The sequence below is a fragment of the Haematobia irritans genome, chromosome 1, assembly GCF_050003625.1.
Source record: "Haematobia irritans isolate KBUSLIRL chromosome 1, ASM5000362v1, whole genome shotgun sequence".
NCBI lineage: Eukaryota > Metazoa > Arthropoda > Insecta > Diptera > Muscidae > Haematobia > Haematobia irritans.
The window spans coordinates 17682099-17698358 of NC_134397.1; the positions used below are offsets into that span (position 1 = coordinate 17682099).

At 26.3% G+C, this 16260-nt stretch overlaps 1 protein-coding gene across 1 annotated transcript; it reads left to right on the forward strand.

Annotated features, from left to right (window-relative positions):
* Positions 1-669: 669 nt before the first annotated feature.
* Positions 670-16197, forward strand: rod (kinetochore component rough deal). Its single transcript, XM_075289484.1, has 19 exons — positions 670-894; positions 961-1301; positions 1441-1758; positions 1826-2028; positions 2089-2387; positions 2447-2608; positions 2679-3260; positions 3324-3578; positions 4083-4469; positions 8274-9161; positions 9318-9669; positions 9752-9917; positions 9994-10183; positions 13167-13346; positions 13438-14441; positions 14499-14576; positions 14648-15143; positions 15332-15463; positions 15888-16197. The coding sequence occupies exons 1-19, from the start codon at positions 799-801 to the stop codon at positions 15993-15995; spliced, it is 6237 nt and encodes a 2078-aa protein (XP_075145599.1). The 5' UTR covers positions 670-798; the 3' UTR covers positions 15996-16197.
* Positions 16198-16260: the final 63 nt, after the last annotated feature.

Below are 16260 nucleotides of genomic sequence, written 5' to 3' on the forward strand. Positions count from 1 at the left end.
AATTGCACTGATGAGAAACTTTTTTTTAGTAACTTGGCGTGGTACAACTTCTCAATAGTGACGGCGCCTTTCCGACCAATTTTTGATGTCGTATATGTTACGATTGTTTTCGACGTGGTGGGGATACTCAGTAATGCCGTCAAATTCAAAAACTGTTGGCAGGGTACCTATATGATAATATTTACACACTAAACGTACGACGATTCACTGTAATCGTGGTACAGAAGAGAGAGTATTAAACGTCGGCATTTTTCGCAAGAGGCGCATACCGGCCTTTAAACTTCATTTCCGTTCAAGCTGAAAACCACCTTGTTTTCACGGGTACCTTTTTGATTCAATTAACTTATAAAATTTTTTCGTCCGAAAACGTGAGTACAAGGCTTAAATTTGCAAATAACTAGAGAAACAGATAAGAATAAAATCCGTGATATGCGTGTTTGTTACAAAATCCCCTAAAAGTTATGGTAATACCTATTTTAACGCAACACTTTGAAATAGAGTTGAAAATTAGTTATTTCCCAATCGATTCTATATCCGCTATTTGCTCAATAACGGTGACGCTTTAAAACGAGTTTAGATAGGCTACCGTAAGGGGCTACGTCACTTTACTTTGACAAGTAATCAAGCTTTTATAGCCGCCAAATGCCAGCCATTTTGTATTTAACGATTTGTTTTATTAAAATTTAACAACAATTGCGAAAGACATTCCAGTCCAAGTATAATAAAAAAAAAACTTCCTGAGTGATACTACTACCTACAAATCCTCAAGGTTAAAACAAAATCATCAAGAGAATAACGATGTGGAATAATTTTGATCAATCACCTTTAGAGGATGAGACTATTTCTAATGCATTTTCCTCCAGAGGAATTTTTCGTATTAGCAGTGATGATGAAGTAAGGCCTATAGAATTCCCATTAAAGTTTGTACATACATGATAATTTTTATCCGATTTCTTATAGATCGTTAAAACTCCAACAGTCCAGGCATCCGTTCAAAATAAGAAAATGGTTGTTGGTGTCGATAAGACGATATTCCTTTTGGAAGATGAACTTGTTGCCAAATGTTTTGTGATCTCCTTTAATTCACACATTGATGTTATGGCCATATCACATACGGGCAATCTGATTGTTTGTGGTTTAAGTGATGGTGAAATTCATGGTATATTCATTAAAGGCACCCCACTCTTTAACCATTGCATAAAAGTTGAAGATACGCATCCGGCAGGTGGTAAAACATTTGCAGGAATACAACAGGTGGACAATAGATTTTGTATTACTTGCAGCAATGGAAGTGTATATAGGTATATAAGGAATAAAATTGGTTCTAAAATATATTGAGGACTAAGTCTTCTTGGGGGAACATTTTTTAAATCATTTTGATCACGGATCTATAATATTTGAATTCCTTAACTAATTTTATTCAAACTTATGTTACTTTAGTCTCACAGGTATCGATGAATCCTCATTGGAGGATAAACTAAATGAGTCATTGGTCGAAAGCGATATAGCTGAGTTGGAGAAACAATTCACTGGTGTTAGCCTACAACGACTATTCACTGTCAGGGGTTTAAATGAAATCAATGCCACATTATTGATAAATCAAAATAATAATTACACACAATCCCAAGAATTGGATCTTCTTATGATAGCTGGCACTCAGAATGCAATTTATATGAGAACCTCTCTAGAGGTAGTACGTTTAAATCTACCTGATGTATACCAAGGGGTAAAATCTATTTATAATTTTGATAACTATATGTGAGTATTCTAAATAGCGCTATTATACGAACAATTTAAAAGAAATAATTTTTTTCTTATGTTTTAGAGTAATACTAACTCATTCAGGACATTTACTTGAGCTATGTCCCTTTACAAAAATCTTATATCATCCCTCCGGAATTGCTGATCCTGACATTTTGATAGATGATCTGATAGTTATGGATTGTAATGATGAACACATAGAATTATTAATTCTAACTAAAAGTTCAAAGGAAAATGAAAAATGCATTAAAATTATTGATTATCCAAGTAAGAGATTTTGTTTTTACAATTTTAATTTTTCTAACGACCACAAATTTTCATTTCTAGGTCTTAAATGCCAAAATGAATTGGATGTTGTTAAACATTCTTGGCTTGTCCAACAACCCAAATGCTCTGTAAATTTATATTATCTATCTGGTTCACAGTGTAATTCAAATGATTTGCCTACCATTTTAGAAATGGTTTTAGTTTCGGAAACTCATCCTAGCGAAAGATTTAAAAAACTAATAGCTAAGGGCCATCTAGAAGAAGCCGAAGATTTTGGTGTACAATTTGAACTATGTTTACAGCCTATATATGAGGCGAAAGCAAAGAAAATTTTAATGGAAATGAGTACAGTTGGAGACGTAAGTATACAAATTAACATAGACTTTAAAATCTATATATGTATCTCGTTAAATTTCAGAATAACCCTGAGCTTTTAAATGAGCTTTTTACTAAGCTAATGGTTCTATTACAAAAAATTGAGAATAAAGAATTTTTCCGTCAGCATCGTATGTTTAATATACCATCACGTATAATATTGGAGAAATATTTGAAAGAAGTCCTTAATCATTTGGATGAAGAGGTAGTTAAACTGTTTTTATATTTCTTAATGATTTTGATTTTGTTTTTTGTTTTTCTCAACTACCCTTTAGATCGATGAACAACATATTTTGGAAATCGTAGAACAATTGGATCGTTTGAAAACTTTGGCCATTTTCGATCCCTATGAAATCAATATGGATTGGCAAAAATTTGTATATCATTCGAATTTGGTGAAATACATTAGTTCATTGTTTAAAAGTGATGTGGGTATGGCTTCGTTAATATGGAAACGTCACTCATGCTCTATAGTACCACAAACTAATGAAAAAGAATTGAAACAGCTATTAGGTTTAATACCCAATGATACTAAACCCTTTAATATACTCCAATGGTTAAGGCAATTCATACCGGTGGTCAGTAATACACATCCCAATGTAATGCCTTTCATAACTGATTGGAGCATAGAGAAAACTAGATCTTTACAATATGCCGACCATTGGCCTGAAATTGGTCTTGAATTTTCCACAAAAGTTACCGAAATATTTGAGGAGACACAATTTTTACATTCTGATGTCCGGAGACAGCATGAGCGTAATTTAAGCAAATTACGAGATTTGGTTAATGCCCTACAAGATTTGTTTGTTCTTAAGAAGAGTTATAATTTGATATTTACATTGGATAATTATTTGCAAGTAAGCCAACAAGATATTACAACAAAGAATATTGTATTAAATAGAAACCTTTTTCTCTCCCAGGACAGCATAGATGAAACAGCCAAATGTATTTTGCTACGTGTCCATTTGGATAATCTTAAAAGTTTGGTAAATGATTTCCTATATCCCATCTATCAAGAAAAAGGCCAATCGCCTGTAGCTGCCATAAGACGTTATATATGTCAATTGGTGGCCAGTAGAAATTCTTTTTCTACATGGTTAGAAAGATCTGTGGCTTGTATAGAACTTCTACACAATGAAGATGATAGATTGGAATCGGCCTTATTGGTATTACAGGTATGCAGAAAATTATTAATATATCAAACACAAAAAAATTAATATGGTTAATATTTTTTTTTTAATAAAATTTTAATTGAATTTAAAATTTAAATATAATAATTTTTTTACAAAAAAAAAAAACAAAAAACGATCAAAAACACAAAAAAGTATGACCTATATTTTTAAAAGAAAATGTTAATTTAATTTAAAAATTTTGATTAAAAAATTAGTTTAATAAATGTTAAAATTAAAACAAATGAATTATCGAAAATAAAAAAAAATAAAAGCGCATATTTAAAAAAATAAAATCTTAATGAAATTTCAAAAAGTTCACTTAAAAAATTAATTTAATAATTTTTTTTTATAAAAAAATCGTTTATTGAAGCAGATCTTTCTTTTTAATGAAAATCGTAATTTAAATTTAAATTTTTTATTAAAAAATTAATTTAATAAATATTTAACAAAAACAAATGAATTATCAAAAATAGATTTTATATTAATCTCCCTTCCGTTTCTTTCTAGAATTCTCCAGTTCCATGGCCTGATACCGTAGATCCATTGATAAAACTACGCTACTCGACTCATCCTTTAGCTATGAAAATAAATACCGAATATGAAATTCAAGTTATTAAAATAATGAAGGCCAAATATAATTGGCCAATGGATAATTCTTCGGATATGAATTTACATTTATTCATGTTTCGTATTGTTAAAATGGATTTACCCGATATGTTGGATGATATTCGAATATTAACAAAAGCAGCACCAGAAATTGCAACAGCAGCAAATTTTAATTGTTGTTATCAATTGGTACGATGTGGTAAACCTGATGTGGCTTCACAATTTTTTAAGTCATTGAAAGCTGAGGGTAATTCTAAACATGCCACTGAAGTTTTGGATTTATTTACGGTAAGTGGAGCGGAGTAAAATAGTCAATAGTCAATAAAGTTTTATAACAAATTATTGTAAAAGAAAAAAATCTACACTTTAGGTACGTGAATGCTATGTTACCATAAATCGTATGAAAATCACGGTTGCCATAGTTGGTAGAATTCTACCAAAAATGGTAGATTTTTTACTGTTTGATAGATTGGTAGAATACTTAATATTTTTGTAGAATTTGCAAAATATTCTTAAACTATTTCACAAATTGTCTATAGAAAAATACTTTCTATAGAAATAAAATTTTGACAACATTTTCTATAGAAATAAAATTTTGACAAAATTTTCTATAGAAATAAAATTTTGACAAAATTTTCTATAGAAATAAAATTTTGACAAAATTTTCTATAGAAATAAAATTATAACAACATTTTCTATAGAAATAAAATTTTGACAACATTTTCTATAGAAATAAAATTTTTACATTTTCTATAGAAACAAAATTTTGACAAAATCTTCTACTGAAATAAAATTTTGAGAAAATTTTCTATAGAAATAAAATTTTGACAACATTTTCTATAGAAATAAAATTTTCACAACATTTTCTAAGAAATGTACAGAAATAAAATTTTGACAAAATTTTCTCCAGAAATAAAATTTTGACAACATTTTCTACAGAAATAAAATTTTGAGAAAAATTTTTATAGAAATAAAATTTTGAGAAAATTTTCTATAAAAAAATTTTGAGAAAATTTTCTATAGAAATAAAATTTTGAAAAAATTTCTATAGAAATAAAATTTTGACAAAAATTTCTATAGAAATAAAATTTTGAGAAATTATTCTATAGAAATAAAATTTGAGAAATTTTTCTATAGAAATAAAATTTTGACAAAATTTTCTGTGGAAATAAAATTTTGAATAAATTTTCTATAGAAATAAAATTTTGACAAAATTATCTACAGAAATAAAATTTTGAGAAAATTTTCTATAGAAATAAAATTTTGAGAAAATTTTCTATAAAAATAAAATTTTGAGAAAATTTTCTATAGAAATAAAATTTTGAGAAAATTTTCTATAGAAATAAAATTTTGAGAAAATTTTCTATAGAAATAAAATTTTGAGAAAATTTTCTATAGAAATAAAATTTTGACAAAATTTTCTATAGAAATAAAATTTTGACAAAATTTTCTATAGAAATAAAATTTTGAGAAAAATTTTTATAGAAATAAAATTTTGAGAAAATTTTCTATAAAAAAAATTTTGAGAAAATTTTCTATAGAAATAAAATTTTGAGAAAATTTTCTATGGAAGTAAAAATTTGACTAAAATTTCTATGGAAATAAAATTTTGACAAAAATTTTCTATAGAAATAAAATTTTGACAAAATTTTCTATAGAAATAAAATTTTGACAAAATTTTCTATAGAAATATAATTTTGAGAAAAATTTATATAGAAATAAAATTTTCTATAGAAATAAAATTTTGACAAAAATTTCTATAGAAATAAAATTTTGAGGAATTATTCTATAGAAATAAAATTTGAGAAATTTTTCTATAGAAATAAAATTTTGACCAAATTTTCTGTGGAAATAAAATTTTGACAAAATTATCTACAGAAATAAAATTTTGAGAAAATTTTCTATAGAAATAAAATTTTGACAAAATTTTCTATAGAAATAAAATTTTGACAAACTTTTCTATAGAAATAAAATTTTGACAAAATTTTCTGTAGAAATAAAATTTTGAGAAAAATTTTTATAGAAATAAAATTTTGAGAAAATTTTCTATAGAAATAAAATTTTGAGAAAATTTTCTATAGAAATAAAATTTTGAGAAAATTTTCTATAGAAATAAAATTTTGAGAAAATTTTCTATAGAAATAAAATTTTGAGAAAATTTTCTATAGAAATAAAATTTTGAGAAAATTTTCTATAGAAATAAAATTTTGAGAAAATTTTCTATAGAAATAAAATTTTGACAAAATTTTCTATAGAAATAAAATTTTGACAAAATTTTCTATAGAAATAAAATTTTGACAAAATTTTCTATAGAAATAAAATTTTGACAAAATTTTCTATAGAAATAAAATTTTGACAAAATTTTCTATAGAAATAAAATTTTGACAAAATTTTCTATAGAAATAAAATTTTGACAAAATTTTCTATAGAAATAAAATTTTGACAAAGTTTTCTATAGAAATAAAATTTTGAGAAAATTTTCTATAGAAATAAAATGTTGACAAAATTTTCTATAGAAATAAAATTTTGACAAAATTTTCTATAGAAATAAAATTTTGACAAAATTTTCTATAGAAATAAAATTTTGACAAAATTTTCTATAGAAATAAAATTTTGAGAAAATTTTCTATAAAAAAAAATTTTGAGAAAATTTTCTATAGAAATAAAATTTTGAGAAAATTTTCTATGGAAGTAAAATATTGACTAAAATTTCTATGGAAATAAAATTTTGACAAAAATTTTCTATAGAAATAAAATATTGACAAAATTTTCTATAGAAATAAAATTTTGACAAAATTTTCTATAGAAATATAATTTTGAGAAAAATTTATATAGACATAAAATTTTCTATAGAAATAAAATTTTGACAAAAATTTCTATAGAAATAAAATTTTGAGAAATTATTCTATAGAAATAAAATTTGAGAAATTTTTCTATAGAAATAAAATTTTGACAAAATTTTCTGTGGTAATAAAATTATGAATAAATTTTCTACAGAAATAAAATTTTGACAAAATTATCTACAGAAATAAATTTTTGAGAAAATTTTCTATAGAAATAAAATTTTGACAAAATTTTCTATAGAAATAAAATTTTGAAAAAATTTTCTATGGAAATAAAATTTTAACAAAAATTTCTATAGAAATAAAATTTTGAGAAAATTTTCTATAGAAATAAAATTTTGAGAAAATTTTCTATAGAAATAAAATTTTGACAAAATTTTCTATAGAAATAAAATTTTGACAAAATTTTCTATAGAAATAAAATTTTGACAAAATTTTCTATAGAAATAAAATTTTGACAAAATTTTCTATAGAAATAAAATTTTGACAAAATTTTCTATAGAAATAAAATTTTGACAAAATTTTCTATAGAAATAAAATTTTGACAAAATTTTCTATAGAAATAAAATTTTGACAAAATTTTCTACAGAAATAAAATTTTGACAAAATTTTATATAGAAATAAAATTTTGACAAAATTTTCTATAGAAATAAAATTTTGAGAAAATTTTCTCTAGAAATAAAATTTTGACAAAATTTTCTATAAAAATAAAATTTTGAGAAAATTTTCTATAGATATAAAATTTTGAGAAAATTGTCTATAGAAATAAATATCAAACTTTGATAAAATGTTCTGTAGGAATCAAACTTTGACTACATTTTCTATAGAAATAAATTTTTAACAAACGAATATTTGAAATAACTAGAAAAATATATCGAAAACTTCAAAGAAAGATTTTTTTCAATTTGGTAGATTTGTGGTAAAATTTTCTTAAAATTTTGGCAGATTAATTTTGGCATGAGTGGCAAACGTGATGAAAATCCATTCGAAAGTGGTTTGATTGTGGCGAAAAATTCTTTTTTTTATTTCATTCAAATATTTGCCCAGTGTGACCATAACTTTGGATACCAAAATTTTTTTTTGGCCAACTACATGATTCGTAGTCAATCTTCTATGTGAATAAGTACCACAAACAAAATTTTCCCAATTTTACTTTTTTTTAGCATACAAACGTCACAATTTGGAATAACTGGATCCATGTTAATATCTATCTAAAGTAATTTCCTTTTTTGTCCATAACTTTTTTTAGGATGTTTTGGAGAACTCACCACCACCACTGACGGAACAATCTATTGAGGAGCACAAGAATTTAATCGAATTTTTCCGTTTCATAACACCACGAAATTGTCGTGCATCACAGAAACGCCTTAAGGCCATACAAAGTCGTTTTACACTACATAACAAATATGAAATACAAGTGGGCAATATTATTGATTTAACACCCTATAGCAATCGTCTTAATTTCCTTAACATGGGACTTGAGAATATTATCAAACGAAGCTTGGAATCGGATAACATTTGCCATTATTTCATAAACGAAATAGGAGAATTGGCCAATGCATTGGATTTGTCAAAAATGTTTGTGGTCCAACGTTTATGTCAACGTATGAAATGTTTAATACTCTCCTGTGCCATGACATATAGTATGCTTGATCTGTGCGACTGTACAGATGAAAATAAAAATGATTTCATTGATTTGGCATTGGTTCTCTTGGCTCAGCAAATACAATTGACAAAAAGTTCACAAAATTCCAGTACCTTAGCTGCCCTTCTAAATGATAATGATCCTTTGGCCTATCCTTTGGCTTATGAATTGCTTGTAAGAGCTTCTGTGCGTGGAGCAAAGCAAACCTTTGAATTGATGGAATTAATTAGCTATGTACGAGTGGCTAGTAATAGTTATAGTACAAATGCAATTGCCAAATTCTATGAGGGCAAAGAAAAAGAAATTTCAAAATTAATTTGTGAAGCTATAGATGCTTCGGAAATTACCGTTGGAGATATAACATTGAACTTTTCAACAACCATGAATAATTCGTTTGAGATTAAACAAGAAACAAAACCTAAGAAAAGATATTCAGTATCGGTATTTGATGAGATTGCTCCTTTGCCCCCTACACAAACCCAGGCAGTAAAGGTAAGTCCAAATTTAATTGTTTCATATATATTGAGAGAGTTTTTTGAATTGAAAAAATTTGTAATTAAATTTTATCACTTACGAGTGATGTCTTTTATATTATTTTTTTTTTCTATTAAGCCAGATTTTTATATTATAAAATTTATATTTCCGTAGGTTAATCACAGTGAACATATACACATTGTAAGATTTGTTTCCCGCACACTATTATTTATAATACTAAAAACCCCACCCACTAATTGTCTATTGGGCAAATTAAAAGAATCTTTATTTGATACGAATGATGATAAAATTAAAATTGATGTCGATGGGGCTAAAGATGATTTCTTTGTATCATTGGAACATTTAATTAAAAGCAAAATGCATATTGTTTGGTATACAATGGCAAAATATATGTTAAACTATCAAGAGCGACATAATTGTAAGCTACTGAATTCCGATCTCGTTTCTTTACAAATGGCCAGAGTATTCAGGCATATGTTGTCACAAAAGGATGTACATTTCTTGGGTAATCTATTATGAAATGATAGCAAAACAGAAAAAAATGTGTAATATTATGATATATATTTTCTTTTTAATATTTCATACAGATTTATATGTCATGCTTACCGCTGAACCTCATTCGGCTGAACTTTTAGAGAAATTACAAAATGATTTGAAAACGGATCAACAAAAGGTTAATCTATTAACTCTAACCGAAATGTATAATCTTCATTTCGAAGATACAGAGACCAAGGCAGAAATTATTCGTACAAAGTATGTTAAACCAATATTGATAATTTATGTAAAAGATCCTAACTATATATTGTGGTATTTTGTTTTTATTTTCTAGACGCATAAAACATTTCTATTATATGGAATTTTGTAAAAAGGATCCATCGATTAAGGGTAAATTTAATGCTGATATTGATCCCATTGAAAAACTGCTAAAGGAATTCCATAATAAACAATTGGATGTATCCCTTTTGGAAAGAATGAGCTCCGATTTTGATTTGGATTATCAAAAACTCTTGATAACACAGGTAAGTGCAATTAAATTTTTATGGGGCTCGGTTGCCACTCGAGCCAAAAATAATCTACAAAAATTTAGAGTATATTTTACCACAAAACTACCAAACAAAAAAATATATTTTGTCAAAACTTTGTTTCCATACAAAAATTTTGTCAAAATTTTGTTTCCATACAAAACTTTTGTCAAAATTTTATTTCTATAGAAAACTTTGCCAAAATTTTATTTCTATAGAAAATTTTGTCAAAATTTTATTTTTATAGAAAATTTTGTAAAAATTTTATTTCTATAGAAAATTTTGTCAACATTTTATTTCTATAGAAATTTTTATCAAAATTTTATTTCTATAGAAAATTTTAACAAAATTTTATTTCTATAGAAAATTTTGTTAAAATTTTATTTCTATAGGAAATGTTGTTATAATTTTATTTCTATAGAAAATGTTGTTATAATTTTATTTCTATAGAAAATTTTGTCAAAATTTTATTTCTATAGAAAATTTTGTCAAAATTTTATTTCTATAGAACATTTTGTCAAAATTTTATTTCTATAGAAAATTTTGTCAAAATTTTATTTCTATAGAACATTTTGTCAAAATTTTATTTCTATAGAAAATTTTGTCAAAATTTTATTTCTGAAGAAAATTTTATTTCTATGGAAAATGTTGTCAAAATTTTATTTCCATACAAAAATTTTACCAAAATTTTATTTCCATACAAAAATTTTACCAAAATTTTATTTCCATACAAAAATTTTTTCAAAATTTTATTACCATACAAAAGGTAGCCACCGTGGTGCAATGGTTAGCATGCCCGCCTTGCATACACAAGGTCGTGGGTTCGATTCCTGCTTCGACCGAACACCAAAAAGTTTTTCAGCGGTGAATTATCCCACCTCAGTAATGCTGGTGACATTTCTGAGGGTTTCAAAACTTCTCTAAGTGGTTTCACTGCTATGTGGAACGCCGTTCGGACTCGGCTATAAAAAGGAGGTCCCTTGTCATTGAGCTTAACATGGAATCGGGCAGCACTCAGTGATAAGAGAGAAGTTCACCACTGTGGTATCACAATGGACTGAATAGTCTAAGTGAGCCTGATACATCGGGCTGCCAGATAACCTAACCTAACCTACCATACAAACATTTTGTCAAAATTTTATTTCCATGGATAATTTTGTCAAAATTTTGTTTCTATACAAAAATTTTATCAAAATTTTATTTCTATAGAAAATTTTGCAAAATTTTATTTCTATAGAAAATTTTGTCAAAATTTTATTTCTATAGAAAATTTTGTCAAAATTTTTTCAAAATTTTATTTCCATACAAAAATTTTGTCAACATTTTATTTCCATACAAAAATTTTGTCAACATTTTATTTCCATAGAAAATTTTACCAAAATTTTATTTCTATAGAAAATTTTGTCAAAATTTTATTTCTAAAGAAAATTTTGTCAAAATTTTATATCTATAGAAAATTTTGTCAAAATTGTATTTCTATAGAAAATCTTGTCAAAATTTTATTTCTATTGAAAATTTTCTCAAAATTTTATTTCTATTGAAAATTTTCTCAAAATTTTATATCCATAGAATATTTTGTCAAAATTTTATTTCTATACAAAAATTTTGTCAAAATTTTATTTCTATAGAAAATTTTGTTAAAATTTTATATCTATAGAACATTTTGTCAAAATTTTATTTCTATAGAAAATTTTGTCAAAATTTTATTTCCATACAAAATTTTGTAAAAATTTTATTTCTATAGAAAATTTTGTCAAAATTTTATTTCTATAGAAAATTTTGTCAAAATTTTATTTCTGTTGAACATTTTGTCAAAATTTTATTTCCATATAAAAATTTTATCTAAATTTTATTTCCATACAAAATTTTGTTTCTATAGAAAAATTTGTCAAAATTTTATTTCAATACAAAAATTTTGTCAAAATTGTATTTCTATAGAAAATTTTGTCAAAATTTTATTTCTATTGAAAATTTTCTCAAAATTTTATATCCATAGAATATTTTGTCAAAATTTTATTTCTGTAGAAATTTTTATTTCTATACAAAAATTTTGTCAAAATTTTATTTCTATAGAAAATTTTGTCAAAATTTTATTTCCATACAAAATTTTGTAAAAATTTTATTTCTATAGAAAATTTTGTCAAAATTTTATTTCCATACAAAATTTTGTAAAAATTTTATTTCTATAGAAAGTTTTGTCAAAATTTTATTTCTATAGAAAATTTTGTTAAAATTTTATTTCTGTAGAACATTTTGTCAAAATGTTATTTCTATAGAAAATTTTCTCAAAATTTTATTTCTATAGAAATTTTTGTCAAAATTTTATTTCTATAGAAAATTTTGTCAAAATTTTATTTCTATAGAAAATTTTCTCAAAATTTTATTTCTATAGAAAATTATGTCAAAATTTTGTCAAAAATTTTAATTCTATAGAAAATTTTGTTAAAAGTTTATTTCTATAGGCAATTTTTTATTTCTGTAAAAAATTTTTCAAAATAATGTTATCAAAATTTTATTTCTATAGAAAATTTTGTCAAACTTGTATATCTATTGAAAATTTTGTCAAAATTGTATTTCTATTGAAAATTTTTTGTCAAAATTTTATTTCTATAGAAAATTTTGTCAAAATTTTATATCTATAGAAAATTTTGTCAAAATTTTATTTCTGTAGAAAATTTTGTCAAAATTGTATTTCTATACAAAAATTTTGTCAAAATTTGGTATCTATAGAAAATTTTGTCAAAATTTTATTTCATATACACACAACCTAAGGTGGAGGGAATAATTATTCGTTATTGAAGACGACTAATATTTTTTTCTGTGTATAACAGATATTTGCCAACATTGACATTATATGTTGGAGAAAATTGCAAAAACGTGGTTAAGTCCATGAAATTTTCATATAAATCTTTGCTTAAAAAAATCCAGGTGGTTTGTGTCTTGACTAAAACATTTTTTAACGTCATCCCATTTTTCCTAGGTTGTAAGCATATTGCAGGCTCAGGAAATGCAATTTGAAATAAAAACCGATAGTTTTGGCGATGAGGAATTGGTTATGATAACTACAGTGGAAAGTATACGAAACCTATGTCAGCCGTATATAGATGAAGTCAAAAATACAGAGTTACTAACATCAAAACTTAAACAATTCATTGATGAGGTAAGTGTAGAGCAACGGCATGGACTGTTATTAGGGACTAATAAAATTTTGTTGTTTGTTTGTTTGTTTGCTTTTTACCCAATTAAAATAGATTCACATTTATTTCTATGAGCTATATTTGTGTGTCATCGAAATCCTTTTGTATTTCGAAGCAGTGCCCAAAGAAATGCAGGTGTGGACTAGCATATTGCATTTTTTGAAACATAAAATGGTTTCGCGGCGTCGCAATCGTCCAGGTCAATTGGAGAATGATATGTGGTTTGAATCGCAAACCGAAATTGGGGTATTACCAAAAATAGCAAGATATCGTTTACCTTTCAAACCAATTGTTGAACAGCCGCTGAAGGATATTTTGGATTCAGAATTAAATGTGGATAATTGTGAATCATGGTTTCCATTGATAAAAATGCATACCGTACTTAAGGGCTCAACAGATATAGCCAACAATTGTGATTATTTCTGTATGTCAGCTGTTAAGAATTCCATAGCAGAATATAAAAGTCGGGACGATGGTGAAACATGGCATTTACAACCCACCAATAATGCCTTCCTGAAGTCGGTTCTACGTTTAGTTCAACATGTTCATAATCCTTCCAAGGCATTTTTACTATTGTATTTTGTTTCAAATTATGCTCCCGATGGAGCAGATCAAGTTGAAGCCTCATATGAATGTTACAAATATTGCCAAGAGCATGAGGAACACTTGAAGAGTGATTCCAAATGTCATGAACAATTTGTTAAGATCAAACGTAAATATCCCATTTTGAAGACTCAACATTTACTCTATATACATGGTTTAACGGATGAAAAGATTATGCGTTTAGTGGAGAATCCTACAGAGCTTATATATCAATTATATCATCATGAGCATATCCTGAAGGGTGGTAAATTGGATATAAATACGGTGGCGAAAATGATTGCTGAATTGCATAATATCAATTTGGATAATATACAGTATAAACTATTGCAAAAATGGTTATCATTTGCTGTGGATACACCCGATGGTACTGTCTTGGATGAGACTCTCTTTGAAGATCAAAATCTGGCCGATAATACACCGGAAGATTCGGGAACTGCAGCAGAGAATGTTATAAGGTAAGGTATGCAAAAAGTCAAAAATCTGGAGAAATCACTGACGAATATATCAAATAGGGCAAATTATATTATAAACAGTTGGCCCACAGAAGTGGCAGTACAATTTTTAGTGGCCCATATCTTTCCCTCGGATGGGTAAGTCAGAACTATTTTTTTTTTACTTTCGAAATTATATCATTTATTTAATTTTTTTTTTCATTACTTAGATCTATAAACACTTCGAAGCAATTGCAAATGTATGAATGCTATTGTAAATTATATGACGGCTCCAAGTCCTTTGATAATATGTTGAATCAATCCCAGTATATAACCATAAAATGTGTTCATGAGCTAAAAAAATTGGGCTATAATTCCAGTTTGGAAAAATTTGCCCAAAGCAATAAAATCGATATACTCAAGACAATATGGCAACGGAATACCCATAATCCTAATACATTACAGATTTTGGCAAATATATGTTTAGGTTTTGATATATATTTGGCCAAAGTATGGAATGGCATACTAAAGCGTATGGTTATGCTTGGTATGATTAAAGAATTGAATGCTTTAGTTGATTTGCTGTCATCGAAGGCCCAGTTGTTGCATACCGAAGGTCTTATACTTGCCTGGGATTATGTTCTAATGCATCCCTTTAAAAATGCCAATCAATCGAGATCTATGGAACAAGAGGAAATACTGCATAAAACTTTATTTAGATTACAGGTTTGTATAAAATCCTACATAGAGAGAAGTTCACCAATGTGGTATCACAATGGACTGAATAGTCTAAGTGAGAATGATATATCGGGCTGCCACTTAACCTAACCTAACCTAACCTAACCTAACCTAACCTTCATAGTGGATTTTAATTCAAATTCGAGATTAATTGGAATTTTTGTTTTTTTTTTCAGAGTTGTCCCGTTGTCCATTCCTTGAATCTTTTGAAATTTGCCGAGACCTGTGATCGCTTAAATAGGCCACATATGTCGGCTGTGTTCTTGGCGTTTTGCCGTAGCGAAGAACAAAGGCAACAAATAAAAAATGTAAGTGTAAGAATTTTGTTTTTAATATACACCCAAAGAAATTATTTCTGCTGTATCTACTAAATACAGCAGAAAAATATGGTAAACCAGCAAAATGTCTGCTAAAAAGGTAAATCAGTTGCTTTAGGTAGAAATAGCAAACATTGTCTGCTACTTTTTAATCGTTTATACAAACCCATTGTTTATTTGAAAACAACCTAACCTAACCTACGGTTGTAGAACTTTCACTTAAAGTCTCAATTTTTCCCCTACATCCTTCCTTAAATAATACAGAATACTTTTTAATATGAAATTTATTTGGTGGCCAAAAAGTAATCTAAGTAAATCTCAATTGTGCCACCATTGGTGTGGGCTTTCTGTATGTTATCATAAAGTCCTCTCTTTCTCACTTGTTTTAATTATAATTCTCCTTCTCTTTTTGCAGTTACTTACAATCCGAAATGCAAAGATGCGTCAAGATATTTTAGATTTAGAAGATGCTGGTATATTGTCATTTATTTTAAATTTTGCTTTAAAGGAATTGCAATTGTAAACTTTCATGCATCAGGGGGCGAAAAGCTGCTGCTTCTAGATTTCATGGTTTGTATATAATACTTCGATCAAATTGAATTTGTTATCATACATTTTACACATATTCATATATACCAATTAAGGTAGTATATCTCTTAAGAAATTAAATTTACAATATTTAAAATAAATGAACAATTTTGCTATTGTTATAATACATGATGAAACGGATATGCATTCTCATAACTCGGATAGAGATCGACTACTACAGTATGGATTTTTTCATACTT